Source organism: Cupressus sempervirens, chromosome 5, assembly GCF_028749045.1.
Source record: "Cupressus sempervirens isolate cs-2001-9-10 chromosome 5, ASM2874904v1, whole genome shotgun sequence".
NCBI classification, from domain to species: Eukaryota; Viridiplantae; Streptophyta; class Pinopsida; order Cupressales; family Cupressaceae; genus Cupressus; species Cupressus sempervirens.
Window position 1 is genome coordinate 990,515,234 of NC_143122.1, and position 19,079 is coordinate 990,534,312.

Sequence of the window (19,079 nt, forward strand, 5' to 3'; positions counted from 1 at the left end):
GTGTCATCCAGAATAGAGCACATTACTGGCAACTAATTCTCAACCATTAGAAAATGAGCTTGTACTTCTTTACAGTGCCGGCGCCTGTGGCATGAGCCATAATACTTTCACCATTGAGGGAACCCATATTTTCAAAAAGGTCATTCTCATACAATCATAAGTAATCCCTTTACAACTATTTACCTTATTTATTAATTTAGACAAGCAAAACATTTGCACAATTAAAGCATTGTACCAATTTTATGATAACTGATAAATAATTTCAAAAGAAGAATACAAGGGTGGTCTAAGGAATTTTTAATCACTGCATGTTTTCTACCAATTTTATAATGATTGATAAAAGGCATAAGTTATTGACAGGACAAAAAAAAATCTATATGGAACTTAAGTCAGGATAACAAATACAGGGGGACAATAAGTAAATGCTTATATGTTCACAATGGCCTGCCACTCTTGCAGAATGATAACTCTTTTTTGAAATTTTATTAATGGAACTGAAAGAATCATATAGTTTAGCAGTGCGTCAGCTTTAGATAGTGAAACAAAATGAACCAATCCACAGAAAATAAGGTAATCTATCATCCATTCTTAATTGAAACAAGTTTTTTTTTTTTTCTCTGAGCGACCTGAACTATATTAGCCAGAGTCCCCCCCACCCCCTCAAAGCATGGCAATGACATTAATCACCATATAGACTGGAGAAGCATGGTCTGAAGCAAAATCTTATCCGACTATAGAGATTTGCAGTTTCCTATCATTGGAAAGGTGGAAAGTTTTTTTCCTGCAAATTGAAATTTCAATGACAAAAGTCTCAGATCAGTAAGAATAGAATTAGCTTTCAAATTATTTATTACAAGAGCAAAATACATATCGGCACACTTACATGAACATGTTGCTTGGATCAACTTCCTTGAAGAAATTAATATAAAACCTAAGGCCATCAGGACCATCATCTCGGCACAAGAAACCTGTTAGTAAACAAATGCAATTATGTAAACATGCAAACCAGCTCAAAACATAAACCTAAAATACTAAAATAGCACAATATGGAAAACTACTTGGGAATATCAAAACAATAGACTATAAATCGAACAGCAAAACAATAGTTCAGAAACCAACTCAGGAATGCACCTTTACTCTCAGCCATTAGAAGATATTCCTTTGCAAGTGCCGGCGCAACACCCAAGGTTCTTGCTGCCTCACTTGCACCAACTCCTGTTTGAAAAGCTTCAGGCTTTACAACAAGGTCTGTTATTCTTGCAAAAACCTGAAGCAAAACAACCCATCATTAATACCATTTAATACAATGCCAGATTTTGATCAAGCATCAAAAAAAATTAGCTTCCAATGTTTTAAGGAAGAATTGGATTACAATCTATATATAATTATATTTTTCATTCCATTTCTTGTAAGAACTAACAGCACAAAAGAATTCCAGAAGAACAATTTGACAAATAAAAGTATCTGAATTTGACCAACCTCGGCATCACTCTGGGCTTTAGATTGTATAACCATTACCCCACTTTCAAACCGTCTAAGAATTACTGATCTGTCAAGAAAAAGTAAGTTACTTTGAGAAATGAGTCATACATTCCATCATCAGAAGTTTCTTCCAGTTGCTTATATACATTCACAGGAGTAAAAAGAATGGAAGAAGTTTTGATTATAATGTTTTTAGTATCAAATAGGAGTGCAGAGTGCCAATGTCCTGGTAAACATACACATTTAGCCTCTCCCAAATTGCACAAGCTCGCAGCAAATCTTCTGGTGAAATGAGCTCTGCCAAAACCAAAATATAAGGGTTAGCCTCCAAAATCATTTTGGAGAACAGTGCCTATCAATCTCCAGCATGTACTCCTGTGTTATAATTGAATTATTAGTGTCTAGTATTCCTATGAATGCACCTGTCCCTCGAGCACGATTGAACATACAATATACATCAACCAGGGCAATCATGCCTCCGGCTCTTTCCAGTGGTATCTTTACAAAATCTGCCAACTATTTCAAACGAGAAATCCTGATTAGTTACCTAAACAGCAGAAAGGCAAACAACTTCTCTTTTGATATTGCAGAGCAGTCTGCTTTCCAACAATAAATGGTAAAACAGCCAATGAGCTATGAGCAATGCATATGCAGAACATATATGTGGATTTATTAGGAGTAAAAGCATTTGAGGCATGAATTTTCGCATGAGAGTATAATAGGCCTGCATTCACTTCAGATGGTGAAAACATCTCTGATTTATGCTCAAAGCTTGATAATAACAAGTGAAATTCATACAAAACAGTTTCAAAAATGCTGAAGATTTAATCCTGTGGTCAAGGAAACAAATATGCAACTTTTCATATTATGAAACCAAGATGCTCTAATAAACAAAATAATTTTAGTTTCAATTAATCTTTAAAAAAGTGTATGCCTAAATACACCAAAGCATTTACAGTTCTTAAAGGATAAACAAACCAAAAAATTTAATCAAGAATAATCAGGATTGATTTTCTTCCACTGAAGCAAACTACATAAGCCATAATATAAACCATATTGATGATAAGAGAAATGAATCACAGAAACGTATTCCAAATATCAAGTCATTTTAAAGTTTTATGGCAAAGAAATGCTTTAATTCTACGAAGAAGGACAAAGCATTCGATTACTTAGAGAAATGGCATAGACAATTCAACAACAATTAATACAATCAGAAAACAGAAGTGTAGCCAAACTGAAGTCTAGACACTAATAATCTCCAAAAATTCTTCGATTACATGACATTTGCTTTAAAAGGCTGCTTGAAATAACTGATGTAGGAGAGAGAACCAGAACCTGGCCATGTTCTAATTGGTGTGATAGCAATTGTTAATTTAATACTCACACTTGTTGATTATTCAATATTTTTTACAACATTGTACAAAAAGTTGTGACTTTGAAGCTGGTTTTGCTAATGGTGAATACCCATAACTGAATGAAAATTTGCCCCTTATTCTAAAAAGCAAACAATTGTGTGATGCCACATCAGCTGAACAAGTATGGGTGTTCCTTGTGCACTACAATTGATCTCACTTTTGTGGGGGGTGTTTCGGACACCTTGGCAAAAACCATGCTGATGTGGCATCATATTTGATGTTCTGGTCCTGAAACCTTAGTTATAAGTAGGGAAGTTGCCAAGTAGTAAAAAATGAAAGTGAATTGAGATTTCCATGTAGGACTTGAGAAGCATAAAGTTAGGGCAGGGCGCCCAACTACTGGATCCTCTCCCCTAGCTTCAACTTTTAAATTGATTGTGTATCCCTTACCAAAATGTATTATCTAGGACCCTTTACTGAATCAGAACCCTGGGAAATAAGTAGGCAGAGACCATTTTTCAGGGCATCCTCTGATGCAGACATTATGGAAACATCTATACAGGCCTTATTGTAAGGGCCAACATGGAAATCTTCCAGGTTCTTTTCAAGGCAGAAGCACAATGAAAACTTGTCTGTTTATGTAAATCATGCCAAAAATTCAGTAAGCAAGTAAATTCAGACCGAACAGATGTGCATATTCATAGTGATCACTCCCAAATGAACGGACCACCAAAAATTAACATTTATAGTGCTAGCTAAATCTAACCGCTTTTCAGATGAATAAAATAAGTCAAACATAAGAGAAGTGATGAGCACACTTAGGGAGAGGAGGGGCTGGGAGGGAAGATGGTCAGTGTGAATCCATATAAGTCAATCTTTAACTTGAAAAATTCAACAACTACATTAGTGCAATCAAGTAAAATCTACATATTAAGAAATGGAAGACTTCCATGGAAACCATTTTGGGGAAAATCCACAAAAAGAACTGCTTTGATCTGCCATATAAATCCAGCTAAAATAAAAAATTCTTTACAAAACTTCAGAGGCACGAATCCTTTGAAGACACCAATCCCAGTAAGCACCAACTTAGCAAGGGACACCAATCTCCTCTATTGAGAGGCACAAACCTCCAAATGAACAAACATTTGTCATCTTAAATCTTCAATAGATGATGATCATTTGAACTTCATAAAATTTTCTCACAACCTCATAAAATTTCTATTAATTTCCCTCTTATTTGTAAATTTTTTATGGATAATATCAGAAGTCATTTAAATCTGCTGCTCCAACAAGTATCTGTCATGAATCATAAAGATTTTTATTTTATTGCTTACTTCCGTGCCCCTAACTAATCTTCAAGTTATACCATATTATGCATCTTGAGGAAGGGAGCCATGTTAGGCCCAAAGATGTAAATCAGTTGTATCAATTATTAGCACAAAAACTCTCAAACATAAGCAGATCTGAACAACAAACAACAAATGCAAGATCTTCAACACAACCATATTATGCTTCTTCATGAAGGAAGCCATGTTAAGGCCAAAGATGTGAATCAGCTGTATCAATTATTAGCACAAAAACTCTCAAACATAAGCAGATCTGAACAACAAACAATAAATGCAAGATCTTCAACACATAATGCAGGAACACCAGATTTGTTCAAGAAAACCTGTTAGGTAAAATCCCAGTGGGAATCTAACCTACAAGATGATGTACTTTGTTAAAAGTACTACCCAGTTAAGAGCATGAAAAATAGAGAACAAAAGGTACACATACACCCAATGACTTACAGCCAAATCAGCAAGGTGCACTGCTCAAATCAGCCCTCAGTCGGGTTCACCAATCTCATTACAATTAGATCAAGATGGACAATCAATCCATTACAACCGAATTGACAAATGGCATCTTCAATCCCTATACAATTCCAATGAAGTACAATATCTCTCTGCTCATATCATCCTCGCATACTCACGCATTCCATATCTCATACACATTCACAATTACAAAATGATCTCTTACTTATACCGATAACAAAGAATAAACATCCACTAAGTGTAATAGTCGACCTACCATAATAAAAAAAATATTGCAAATATGCCCAATCACCAATGTGATCCAAAATAAGTCAATTAGATATTAGATAGGACCAAAATCTTCAATCAAAGAACATGCCATACCAATGCCAATGCGGCACAAAGAATCGCAACACATTACTTCATCAAATCAGTCAAGACCTAAAATGAAGAAATGCCCACACGCTACGAAAATAGCAATGCAGACACCTGTACAATCATCACATGATCCAAGAACACAAACAAACAACATGAATAACATCCAGAAACTTCACAATATCTCTAGCACGAAATCCAAACTAATCTCTAGCACCAAACATCAAGAACACTAAACTGCCAAACTCAATCAAATCAAAAGATAACTTGTACTCAGAATCATGAACAATTGCAATTGCCGACACAAATATAAGGCACAATCATAATACCGACATTGCAACCTCTGAATCATCAAATCAAGTTCATACCGAACCAAACACTCAACCTCTCTGTAATCTGATAATATCAATAACCAAAACTCGTTCATACAACCATGCAAACCTCTGTAACTTGACAATCATCAACTACAGACATCCCAGAGTCACCAACAAGAACAGCATATGTAGATCTTCACTATAATAGTTGAATCATCCAAAATACCAAACCAATGCACTGTCTGCAACAGCAAATAATATGTTGACATCAATGACTATGCATTAATGTCAGCATACTTCATCAATATTTAACCAACTCCTCAGCATATAGCAGCAAGTTGCAACATCTAACAATATCCCCCTTTGGCAATGATGACAACATATGAAGTGAAAAATCAATCAATGCACAAAGTCAAAAATATATCCACCCGATCACCCTAAATAACTAGCTTAACTATCTCTCTCCCATACTCAACAATATCTCTCTCATAGCATCATGTTTTTCATACATATCTCTTCCCCTTTGACATCAATGGCGAAAGAGGCCAAGGATATCAAAAAGAAACTCTGATCTGACCTCAAAAGGATGACTCATAATCTGCATTACCAAACCACATGGGACCTTTCCCCCTATGGAGGTCCCCAACACACCAATCCAGATACAGTGTTTTGTTAATGCATTAGATTAATATCATCCCATGCATTTTATCTATGACTAGGAGGGGCTATGATCCCAAGTTTACCTCAGAGATACTCAAATGTACCTTCAGTAAGGGCTTTGTGAAAATATTTGTAATCAACTGTTTCCTAGGTACATAATCCAATCTGACTTCCTTCTCATTCACTTTGTCCCTCAAGAAATGATACTTAATAATTGACAAATGCTTTGTCCTTGAATGTTGTTGTAATATTCCTCCTTGAAAACTGAAGAAAAGAGTTAAATTTCTAACCAAGGAATTTTACCAAACAGTTGGCATGCATGAGACTGCTGCTAGTTTAAATGGCTCAATGTAACTGAGTTTAACAATCATAAACCATCACTGTCCAGCAAATTTGATTTAATGGTTACAAGGATCGTAATATTGATATGTTAGGTACATTAAAATCACAGGATAAGTCCCATTAAGGTAATGAAGCAACAAACTTTATAATGACTAAAAGACAGTCAGCTCTCTACACGCATGGAATATCATAGGAACCATCCGAACATTCAGAAGTTTATGGAAAATATAACATTCAGTCTGGTTTTACAATGAGATGCTGCTCCTTTTTGGAAAATAAATGCGCAGTATTCAAGAGCGGAAGGAATAAGGAATGAACAGACCCGTGAATGTTAATGAGAATTGATATGGAAATCTGGTAAATGCAGTGCGAACACGTCCAGTCTCCAACTCCCAACACTTAGTCAGCTTGCCATCTACCCCTGTGAGGAATGCAATATCTCAACTATTGTCCACTTCCCATTCAAAAGTCACTTGACTTCACGCAGTTGCAAACCCAACTAGTCACCCGCGGCCTAGGAATGATGAAATCAGTTTCTTCAATACATGGTGCATCTTGTGAGCCACTGCCTATATCAGACCCGCCTGAATATCACGTTACCACTGTGGTTCGTATTCCCCCGATTATCTCTGTCCTGTCCGTCTGATGATGAAGTTCCTCAGCTACTGCCCCTTTACTCCAATATGCAGATATTAACCAATCTGTGACTGTCACTCATGCCCAGTATCCAAAGTATGTACTCAGAATATGCTCAATCCCTCTGCAGAATTCACTATCAAAACCTGTTACTTGCTATATGTTCCAAAATGTATCCACTCACTGTTATCTCAGAACCTGTACGTGAATACTAGGTTTGTGTCTAGTATCACAGCTTTCTTAAGGGATTTCGTCCTTAAGAATAATCCAGTCACACTTTAAGCGACCATTAGGATTTGAAAAATTATCATATATTCATTTGTTGTGCCTTTCCCAAGATGGAGTCTCTTATTTATAACCTCAAAGTGAGGAAAAAGTGTTGGAATAAGAGACGTGGGATAAAACACCAATTTCGTCTTCTAGTCACTTAAGTCACTTTATAAAGTGAATGCCTTATTAAAACATAAAGTAACTTTATTAAAGTACTTTAATACATTAAATGACAACCTTAAGACAAATCTTCCCTTGTGACTAGCAGGCATCCTTACTGGTAATGTCGTTAATCTATCCGGATGTGGAGATAGATTAATTGGGTGCCAAAAGAACTAGTGCGAAAGAGGGGACATGACAATTGTACCAGATTATTTGAAATATCAATTCAACTTGAATTATCACAATATATCATTATAGGTTCATCAATGCATACCTTCAAATCTCTCAACATCTACTTCATCCAAATGACTTGTGTACAACCATATGCAGCAGCAACATATTCAGCTTGAGTGGTAGATTGTGAGACAATCTTGCTTCTTACAAGTCCAAGAGATTAATCTTTTTCCCAAGAAGAATGCATCTCCACTAATGCTATTTCTATCATCCACATTTCCACCCAATCGGCACCGGTATATGCACAAAGTCTAAAATCTCTCTCTCTCTCTCTCTCTCTCTCTCTCTCATACACACACACACACACCCACCATAATCCATAATCAACCATTCCTTTCAAATATCTGAAGATTCTCTTTATAGCAGAGCAACATGTGATTCTTTCAATTCAGTTTGATATCTTGCAACAATACCAACAGCATTTGCAATATCAGGTCTAGCCTGCGTCAGGTAAAGTAATCCTTCAATCATAGACATGTATCTAGTCTGATTTGTACAAGGGGCTTCATCATTTTTACTTAATTTGTAACTAGTCATAGGAGTACCAACTAGTGCATAGTCTTCCATTTCAAACTTCAACAACTCTTTGGCATATTTAAACAGTGTAAGAAAGATTCCTTTATCCAATTGAGTAATTTGCAATCCAAGAAAGAATTTAATCTCACCTATCATAGACATCCCAAACTCTTTTTGTAGTTCATTAGCAAAATCTTAACTCATCATCACCTCCAAATATAATGTCCTCAACAAATACTTCAGAGATCAAAATGATGTCATCAGTTATTATCAAATATAAATTATTCTCTATAGTATCTTTAGTAAAACCAATTCTCAGCAAATACTTGTCCAATCTAGCATATCAAGCTCTCAAAGCTTACTTCATTCCATACAAAACTTTTTGAAAATGACAAACCATATCTCCTTTATCAGTTAGAGTAAATCTATTAGATCGTTAAATCTAAACATGTTCCTCTAACTCACCATTAAAAAAAGTTAGACTTAAACATCCATTGTTACATCCCAAATTTGACCTAGTCTTAAAATTGCTCATAGCCATTAAATTTAACGGGTTTTTCTTTCATAATCATGTAAAGTAGATAGTTATTTATATCCATTGTATTAACTGTTAATGAAGATGGTCGTTAACCATTATGAGTTATGTGATGTTTAGCAGTTGCTTGATTTTAATATTATGGTTAATAATTAAAATTCTTTAAATGTTTATATGAAAATTATTATGGAACATGTTATTATGATGGAAGTGTTTCACGGGCGATTGCAGGAGAAGATGAAAGGGGGAAGCATTACTAAACGGGATCAACGGAATGGGATACTAGCTTAGTTCAGTCAATAGGAATGAGAGGTATGACCTTAAACTTCTTGGCAAGGACCTAGTGACTTGAACTTCAAGATACATCTGTAGGACCCACATGAGCTATTAAATAAATAATTTAAGAAACATAAAATAATTTAATTAAAATATAATATGTAACTCAGGATTTTAAATGATCTTTCACCATATTATTATAATATATATCTATGTATGTACACATAGATATAAAAATGAAGTGACACCATCATATTATTTTCTTATAATAAAATGATGTCACCTCACCAATATATTTGCATGTACGTATATAAATATAAATCATAATAATTTTTGAATTATAACCTTCCAACTCTTTTTCCATCTTTTATTCTTTTCCTTGTTTGAAACTGATTGAACACTTGGCGTATTTAATTGACAAATATTCTTGAAGTTACGAAAGCCAAAGAATCTTTTTAAAACCTTTTTATATCATGAGTCGGGAGAGACAAAAGACACAAGAGCAAACATTTTCGTTTTCCTTTTATTATTGCATTTTTCTTTGCTTATTCCGGCCTCCTCCACAACCGATACTCTGCTATAAATCCATTGTGTAAGAATTTGGTATAGCTCTGATACCATGTAAGAATTTGCCTAAGGCAAGAATGAAATGCCAAGATCTAGAAGCTCAAAAGATAGCACAAGAGAGACAAGATATGATCAAATGAGAATATTGGATAACAGATATCAAATGATTGGATGAATACATCATAGAAGTGCCTTGTATATAAAGACAATCAAGATGACTAGTAGTCATGCAAAGAGATAAACATCACAACTAAGCACATGTCCACCAAGAGTGGATTATCCTCCATTGAGCACAAAAGTTTGTGCGATGATGAGAGGATACGTTTACATAGGTGTATCTCATAAAGAGATGTTGTAAACACCATGTGCTCAAATAAGTTGCTAACTCCTATGTTGTCAACAAGACAACTCATATGTCTATGCATATTCCTAAATAAACTTAAGTGTAATAATAATTAATTATTTACACTAACACCCCCACTTAAGTGCAACTTAAGGGAATGCACTTAGCTCACAAAGCGAAATGCAAGATGCAATGTGGGTCTCGGCTACTAGGCCATGTTAGGTACCCATGTACAAATGCAATGCTCTACATACAATGCTATGCAATGCAATGCAATCTCTCTGAAAATGGAGAAAGAGGGAAAACCTCATGGGAAAACCTCCTCCAAAAAGAGAGATGAAGAAATATAAGATGCATGAAGGATGGAGTAATCAAGACCCCCCTAGTATGACATACATCATGCATGTACAAGCATATATCCCCCATAAGAAAAAATATATGGTGGTATCCCCCCATATTGAATAATCTCCTGTAAGGATGTCATGAAGACAAAAAAGTATCCAATGCCTACAAAAGACATTTCTCCCTTTAGGAAGAAGATACACCAAGTATAGGTGCAAGTATACTTCTCATTGTGGATAGGAAGATGGCTAAGGAATCCATATGTAGTATGCTATAGATGTTGCCTCTGAAGTCTGCTCATATGTTGACAAGTCCTTGATGAATGTAGATGCTGCAAGCCAATCTGGTGGATGCCCAAAAGGTGGCAAACAAGGTAACATGTCCATGTATAAAAGTGAATCAAACTCCAAAGACAAGGAATCATCCTTATAGGAAGATATGGGAAGAGAAGCAATGTAGCCTTCCCTCAATGATGAATGCACACCCATGAAAGAAGCTCCTTGATGACTGAAGAAGCTACACCATGAAAACTGAATGATGTTCCTCCTTGTAGGAAGACGTGGTGCCATAGGTGTAGTAGAGAATGCTCCCCAACTAGTAGGAAGAATCCTCAAAAGATATGATGTCTGAGGAAACTGGAATACGATCTCCAAAGACTGATATGTCTCCTTTGAAGTAAAAGAGTCCTCCTCCAACTGCTGAAAAGAAGTGTTCACAATCATGTCAGTCTCAAAAGAAAGATCAAGTGGTTGAGGGTTAGAGTGTTTCCTCGCTACAAGTGAAGAATTCTCCTCAACAAAGAGAAGATGGATGTCATCAATAATGTCTCCCACATCTTCAATGTAAGACTTCACAAACAACACTGCAATGTCTTGAAGGAAGTCATCCCATGAAGTTGACATAGGAAGACGTGTTGTTTCCTGTTGCACTAAATCAGGAGCATTTGTGGCTGGAACTGAATCAGTAGAAGCAACAGGAGCATCAGGAGGTATGATCTCAACTAGAGTTGTAGGTACCACAACTGGAGTGACTGGAGGTAGAATGTCCTCTGGTAATGGAGGATCTCGTGGATCTCCATATGCTTCCCAAAGACACATCCAAACATCATGGGAACTACTTGCTTTACAAAGAGGAGCAAAAGATTCCTCACTCATACTATTATACATAAAGCGAAAAAGAAGAGAAAGATGTCCCCAATTAATATTAGGTGGAAATATCTTCAAATATAGATAAGGAAACACTTCCTTATGTTCTCTTAAATGATCAATCATCAAAGCACTCCATTTCGTATAGTTCATTTTTGTCAACTTGAATCTTTAATCAAAGTGACACTTTTGACATGACTCCATGAGATCAAATAATGTATGCACCCCCAAAATGCAAAAAAAATCAAAGAAACCCCCCCAATGCATGATTTGGCACTTTATATTTAGTGCGATTACAATGGCCACTTGCCAATTTAGGGTCTAAGTGGACTTTTGATTTTGATGGTTACAACAACAAATATGAAGCTATATCAGACTCAACAAGATAAGACACAAGACCTCTCAAGGATCTAATTAATTACAAGTGCCAATAGGCCAAAATGAAACCAAAATTTGAAAGTACTATGTCTACCCAAAATTACTCCAAACTGATACCAAATCTAGAAAGTAGACCAAAAAAATGCACTCTCAAAAAAAATAGCATCTGAATATGCGTCCAGATGAGCCCGAACTAAGCCTTTGAAGTTGCAATAATCGGGATTGCGACTTGCAGAAAAATTCAGGAACAGAGATCTCAAGCATCCTGCACCAATGTGTAGATTACGAAATTCTACCCCAAAATAAAAAAAAATTGCTTGAAAAAAAGAGTCCGTGTGAGGGAGATATCACTGTTTGAAAATCACCCCTTTAATTATTTTTCCTGAATTGCCGCCGTTGCACCTCCAAAAATCAAATGACTCTAGATTTCACCTCAAATGTCCAATTTTGATGAAACAAAAGTCGACTTGGGAGTTTTTTGACCTTATGAATGTGATACCAATATTTGATTTACACCAGCAAGCTCCAATCTTGACTTGCAAAAAAAAAAAATCTCTCCAATCGCTATGCAATGAAGCTCCCTTAGCTCTGATACCATGTAAGAATTTACCTAAGGCAAGAATGAAATGCCAAAATCTAGAAGCTCAAGAGCTAGCACAAGAGAGACAAGATATGATCAAATGAGAATACTAGATATATATCAGGTGATTGGATGAATACATCATAAAAGTGTCGTGTATATAAAAGCAATCAAGATGACTAGGAGTCATGCAAAGAGATAAACATCACAACTAAGCACATGTCCACCAAGAGTGGGTTATCTTCAATTGAGCACAGGAGTTTGTGCGATGATGAGAGGATAAGTTTACATAGGTGTATCTCATAAAGAGATGTTGTAGACACCATGTGCTCAAATAAGTTGCTAACTCCTATGTTGTCAACAAGACAACTCATATGTCCATGCATATTCCTAAGTAAACTTAAGTGTAATAATAATTAATTATTTACACTAACACATTGAATTTCTGCAAGACCATTTGAACACCTTTTTCATTTCATGGCAGTGTCATTCTATTACAATCTGTCGTATATGTTCTTTTCTTTATAAGGATTTAAGTAATTATTTATACACTGTCGTTACGTCTACAAGCAACCAAAGAAGAGCTGATTACCAATCGTTTAGCAAAACTCCAAACAGTTCCAGATCTATATCAGGTCATGTGATAATCATTTCCAATTAATATTATTCCAATGTTTTTACAATTCGATTTCCATAGCTGCAAGCTGTAGATTATACTCTTTCATAACTAAATAACTCTAGGGAGTTGCTTACCAATAAGCATAGTAAAGTGTCTATAAAATGGAATCATAAGTTATTTTTGCCAATAGTCATTGGAATCGGATGATAGCTACAATTATTCTTTTAAAGAATATAATCATGTAAATCACAGATTGTGAAATGTTGGAAGTATATAATCTTCATGAATCAATAAGAGTCGTTTGCTCTGAAATTCCGAACACCTAGGACTCACCAGTTGTTTAGCCATGGAAAAGGTGAAGAGGTGAGATGGAATCTGCAAGTATAAAGAAAGTGAAATCGGACTTGATACATTAAATCTAATTAAATAATTTTACTTAATAGCTCATGCTCGTCCCTAATAATGTTTCATATTGTCAAATCGAGCAGTGGTGATCGGGTCGTTGAACCCATCAAGAAACCTTGGCTAAGGTAGTTTAAAGACGTGTTTGTCATCTATTCATCACTTGATGTTAGTGGTGCCAGTTATGCAGACATGTCCATCCATAACTGTGTGGACATTCTAAACACCAGAATGCTCAAGTGGCTGCACTAAGAATATCCCAAGCTCGATCCCGAGGTAGGGAGGACCTTTCTAATTCAATAGATTGTGTGGGGATAAGTATGGTCCGAATTTGGGAGGTTAAGCTTAAGTCAATGCTTCTCCTCTTATCGAAAGTCAAGGCTTGCACAACTAACTAAAAACCCACCAGATGATACTTGTATGTTTCTTTCTTCTTTCCATGATAAGCATTTACTTGTATATAGAAAAGATAATCGTTAATCTAGTTATTTCAGTTGATCAGTGATATAGTTATTTTCAATTAATCGTCAATCTAGTTATTTCAGTTGATCATAGATATAGTTATTTTTAGTTAATCGTTAATCTAGTTATTTCAATTGATCATAGATACAGTTATTTTCAGTTAATCGTTAATCTAGAAATGATCATGGATACTGTTATTCTCAATTAATCGTTAAACTAGTTATTTCAGTTGATCATTGATATGGTTATCTCAGTTAAACATGGTATTTCAATTAATAGTTGATAGCTAAAACAGTTAATGTCATATGAAAACGAATTCAATTACCTATTCAATGAATATTGGAAAAATCTCTTTATAAATTGTCTTTGTTTTTGTTATGAAAAACCGTTTGTTACATCCATCTACTTTTTGAAAATGACAAACCATATCTCCTTTATCAATTAGAGTAAATCTATCAGGTTGTTCTTCCCCTAACACACCATTAAAAAAGTTGACTTAACATCCATCTGATAAACTTTGAAGTTTTCGTAAGAAGCATATATAAACAATAATCTATACATTAATTCTTGCAAATAGAGCAAAACTTCCATTGAAATCAATGCCTTCCATTTGTGAATAACCTTTACATACCAGTCTTGCTTTATTCAGAACCATTTTACCAAATCCATTTAGATTGTTTCTAAATACCCATTTTGTTTTGATCACATTCTCGTTCAAGGATCTAGTAACAAGAATCCTCATATTGTTCTTTTGGATTTCATCCAATTCTTCTTTCATAGCTCTTACCCAACTTTCATCATACATGCTTCATTACTTCTTTAGGCTCAATCTCAAGTATCAAACATGTTTCATTCTTAGCAATCTTTCTTCTAGTCTAACACCTCTATTTATGTCCAATAATAGCATTCTCTGAATGATTAATACTTACATACTATGGCATCTTTGGATCAGATCTAGTAGCACTTTTCTCAGTATCAGCATTTTCCATGTTATCCTCTGTCAGCTCTACTAGACCATTTAGCAACTCAATTTGATTCTGCTTTTCCTCATCCTGATCGTCTTTTTCATGTATATCATATATGTAATCACTTCCAAATCTTTTCACTCCCATCAACTTTGACACGAGCACTTTCAACAATTTCCTTCAATCCAAAGTACTAACATTTACAAGCTTTGCTCTTTGTAGAATAACCAAGAAATATTCCTTCCTCGCTCCTAAGATCAAACTTTCCAACATCTTCATCTCTCTTAATATAGCATTTACTTCCAAAAATTTTACAATCTGAGCATTACCATACCAAAATTATAAGAAATATTACACGTTCCCAGCTTAATCTGTACTTTGTTCAATGCATACACTGTCGTGCATATTGCTTCTCTCCGGTGGATCTGCAGTACTTTTCCTTCAATCATCATGATTCTAGTTGTATCTAGAATTGATTTGTTCCTTTGCTCAGCAATACCATTCTGTTGTGGGTTTCACAAAGCAGAAGTCTATCTCTTAATCCCATGTTCTTCACAAAGAGCATAGAATTCACCAAATGTGAATTCACCTCCTCTCCCTGATCTAAAGCACAAAAATTTTCTTTTGAATTCAGTCTCAACAATCATCTTAAAGATTTAAAATTTCTGAAAAAGCTTATGGTTTTACTTTCAAAAATGTCACCCACATCATCATTCTAAAATAGGCATTAAAATATCTATCTTCATAGTAACTTCTTGTTCTTGTAGGATCACATAAATCTGTATGCACCAAAGCTAGCAAACCATTTGATGTATACATCTTATTTCTAAAAGTAGATATAGTCATCTTTCCCAATTGCCATTCTTTACACATATTATTAGGCTTCATCAATTTCGGCAAATCTCTCACAACATTACTCATAAGAACGTTTACCATATTATCAAAGTTTACATGACAAAAGCTTTTGTGCCACAACCAGCTATCATCAATCTTAGAAACCAAGTATGTATTCTCAATTTTTTGAAGTGAAATACATTACCTTTAGCTTGTTTACTGGATGCAATCAGTTCACTGCTTCCAAAAAAATCACATACCATCCATGAATTCCAGTTTGCAAACTTTTGCTGTTGAAAATCAATGATCAGATTTATTTTAATTTAAAATTGAATTCTTAAGTCCTTGAATTATATTTATATGTCAATATATAAACGGTCTCAAAATATATTGTCAATCAATATGTATATTAAATATAATTTATGTTCAAGACTTATAACACTTGTGTAATTCCACCTTACACTTTTAAATCTTTATTATATAATAATGGTAACATGTATCCTTTCTTCTAAGTCACTGATAATAATCTGTTTTTGTATATACTCCAAAGGGGAGATCTTACGTGATCTATACATGACACCTAAGAAAGGGGCGTGACCCCACAAACATCCATACTCAAATGTCCATATCAAACAATAAGATTAGCAGAAATAATCATTGATGATTTAATACTAAATCATCCTTAGTTGATGTTGGTATAACAACAATCATTCCTGGATTTGCCGTGGCATAATATGCAATTAATGTTCACCCAAATCCTAATGCGAGTAAAGACCTGACCTTTGGTAAGTTTAATATACCCTAATGATAATGTACAACGAGTGTACATCACCTCAATTTACCTTTAACTATGCATGTGATCTTGGACTCCACGTGTCTTGACTAGACATAATATTTGACGTTCAGAGATGGATCTTCCCACGTATGTAGAACCTTCACTTATCTCGCAGTGTTTGCACTTTTATTCCATGTTTATTTCTATGTGCGGGGGTCCCGGCTAAACCATGTCATCTTCGCATATATGGTATTACAATCACGTGAACATGCTTGATCACTTGGGATTTATTGAAATTCAATGAATATAAAAACTTTGATTCATAATATTTAATATAGGATAAATACAAATATCAACTATTATGAGATCATACATACATACATACATACATATATATAATCGAGTTAACTTTTATGTTTATACCTTATGTTTCATCCGAGTGAAGCTATAAAACATTAACATTAGCCAATAGCTATCCAACACTGAACAAGTTATGTTTCAATCCTTCAACATATATAACATCTTCAATATTATTCTTACCATCAGGAGAGATATATCATTTTCCTCTTATATCCAAGAAGGAGAATCATTACTAAACCTAACAACTCCATCATAATCTTTAAATTTCACAAATCTATCCTTATCACCAGTCATATGATGTGAACATTGGCTATTAAAAACCCATTTTTTTCTCTTCTCAACATGTGAGACCAAAGCTCCTTCATTAGTATCTTCCTCTTTAATAGCAATGAAAATAATCTCTTCCTCACTAGCATCAGATTCATTGCCAGTCACACCTTCATTAGCAACATCATAACTTATGTTCCTTACGTTTGTATTTCACTTTATACTTTTGATCTCCAGCAACTTTATCAAGACATCTAGATACAATACGACCAACCTTACTACAATGAAAGCATTTCAAAGGTAGTTTTCCTTCATACTTACCGGATCCTTTAGGTAGTCTTCTTGCAAATAGGACTTCTAGAACATCCAACTTCCTCTCTTCTTCTTCAATCCCTTCCCAATCTTTAGCATATCTTCCAAATCTAGCAGAACTTGGAACTTGCAAAATTTTCATACTCAACCATTCTTCTGTCATTATTTTCAGTAGAAGGGTTCTCGTACTCAATAATTCTTCTATCTTTACTAACTGTGGCTTTGAATGCAGTCTCAACTTTACGAAGTTCCTAGTCAAAGGTAGTCATCTCATATGCACAAAATCTTCCAACCAATGCTTCTCTCGAAATATTTCTAATTGTTGTCAGTTCTACAATAGTAGCAACTTTCCCACTACAACACTTTGGCAAAGATCTCAAAATCTTATCTATAACTTCATCTTCTGTCAAAGGTCCACCAACACATCTAATTGAACAAACCAAATCATTTATCCTCTGCATAAATGATATAACATTCTCATTTTCACTCATCCTCATGTCTTCATTTTTTCCTTTTAATCCCTGCAATTTAGTTTGCTCGATATATTCATCACCATCATAAGTAGTTTCCAATTTAGTCCATACCTCATAAATTGTTTTACATCCATACATATGTGAATATTTAGTATCAAATAAGACATTGATAATTGCTTCAACATTTCAGTAGCTTGGGATAAATAATTCAGTACAAAGTAACTCTTGTCAACTGTAATCTGTCAATATTTATCTCCCATGCTCATCAGGTAATTAGTCATATGATTCCATATCAGATAATTTGCACCATCAAACTTCGAACTCTTTTTCCTTGACCTTGCCATACCTGATCACCTTCAAGCTATTAAGCTCCTCCAAAGGACTTAGCTTTGATACCAATTGTTAGGCCCAATGAAGGCAAGCACAACTAAGAAGAGGGGTGGATTAGTTGTATCGATTCTAAGCACAAAACCTTTCAACCATAAACAGAGATGATTGATAAACAATAAATGCAAGATCTTCCACACATAAGAGCACTAAAGCAAAGGTATTGGCCTTTGATCTTCATCTCTTCAACTTCTTCAAAGAGTCGCACAATCTGTTTGTATTTGCCCTTAACTAGGTCCTCTTAACCCTTCAACTACAGACTTCCTTACTACATCCTTCCAACCTTCCTAATACTTCAACACGTCCAAAACTTCAGGCATTTCACTATTTTGCAGGTGTACACTTAGGATGGTTTCAAAACTGTGAAATTTCCCTATTTCACAGGTACTAAAACTTGCAAGTTGTGAAATGGCAAAATCCTGCTACTAGCCTTGCCAAACCCATTTCTCAACTTAGATTCAGAATTATTCAACAGCTCTCCAAACTATTTAGGGTTCTAGATACCCTTTAAATAGTTATACAACATACATCAAATTTGACCAAATTTTATTTGGATCACCTTGACTGTATGGGACAATCTACAATTGTCCTAGGCCTAGTTAGGCCACTTTTACAAAGCAACTGTCTTACACCTTGGACCAAAACCCCAAACCTTCTACAATATCTTGTTTTGATGCCAAACCAAGGATTTTGTGCCCTTTTGTCCAGACTCGCTATTCTTATGAGCTTCCTACCAAACTCTCCTATTTATGTTCCCAAAACCAAGGGATCCACAATCTCCCACTTCCAAACACAAACAAAGTTGATTCACCTTTCTTAGGACATGCCCTAACAACTTCCAACATAACAATTACCCTTCGTAAGACTTCTTCATTGTTATACCTATACCTTCATTTTCATGTATTTTCCTGAGCAAAT

General features: G+C 34.9%; 1 protein-coding gene across 2 annotated transcripts in view; it reads right to left on the reverse strand.

Moving 5' to 3' along the window:
- Nucleotides 1–453: 453 nt before the first annotated feature.
- LOC149559249 (EAP30/Vps36 family protein) overlaps nt 454–19,079 on the reverse strand; it is a 70,089-nt gene continuing 51,463 nt past the window's right edge. Inside the window, exons 3-8 of one of the 2 annotated variants that reach the window (XM_089833176.1) lie at nt 1,905–1,998; nt 1,722–1,779; nt 1,480–1,549; nt 1,132–1,267; nt 884–968; nt 454–781 (exon numbers count right to left, since the gene is read on the reverse strand). In XM_089833176.1, coding sequence (XP_089689302.1) covers nt 724–781; nt 884–968; nt 1,132–1,267; nt 1,480–1,549; nt 1,722–1,779; nt 1,905–1,998 — 501 coding nt within the window. In that variant the 3' untranslated portion in view covers nt 454–723. Of the gene's footprint in view, nt 782–879; nt 969–1,131; nt 1,268–1,479; nt 1,550–1,721; nt 1,780–1,904; nt 1,999–19,079 lie in introns of those variants that run through there. The other variant, XM_089833177.1, reaches the window with a different exon arrangement.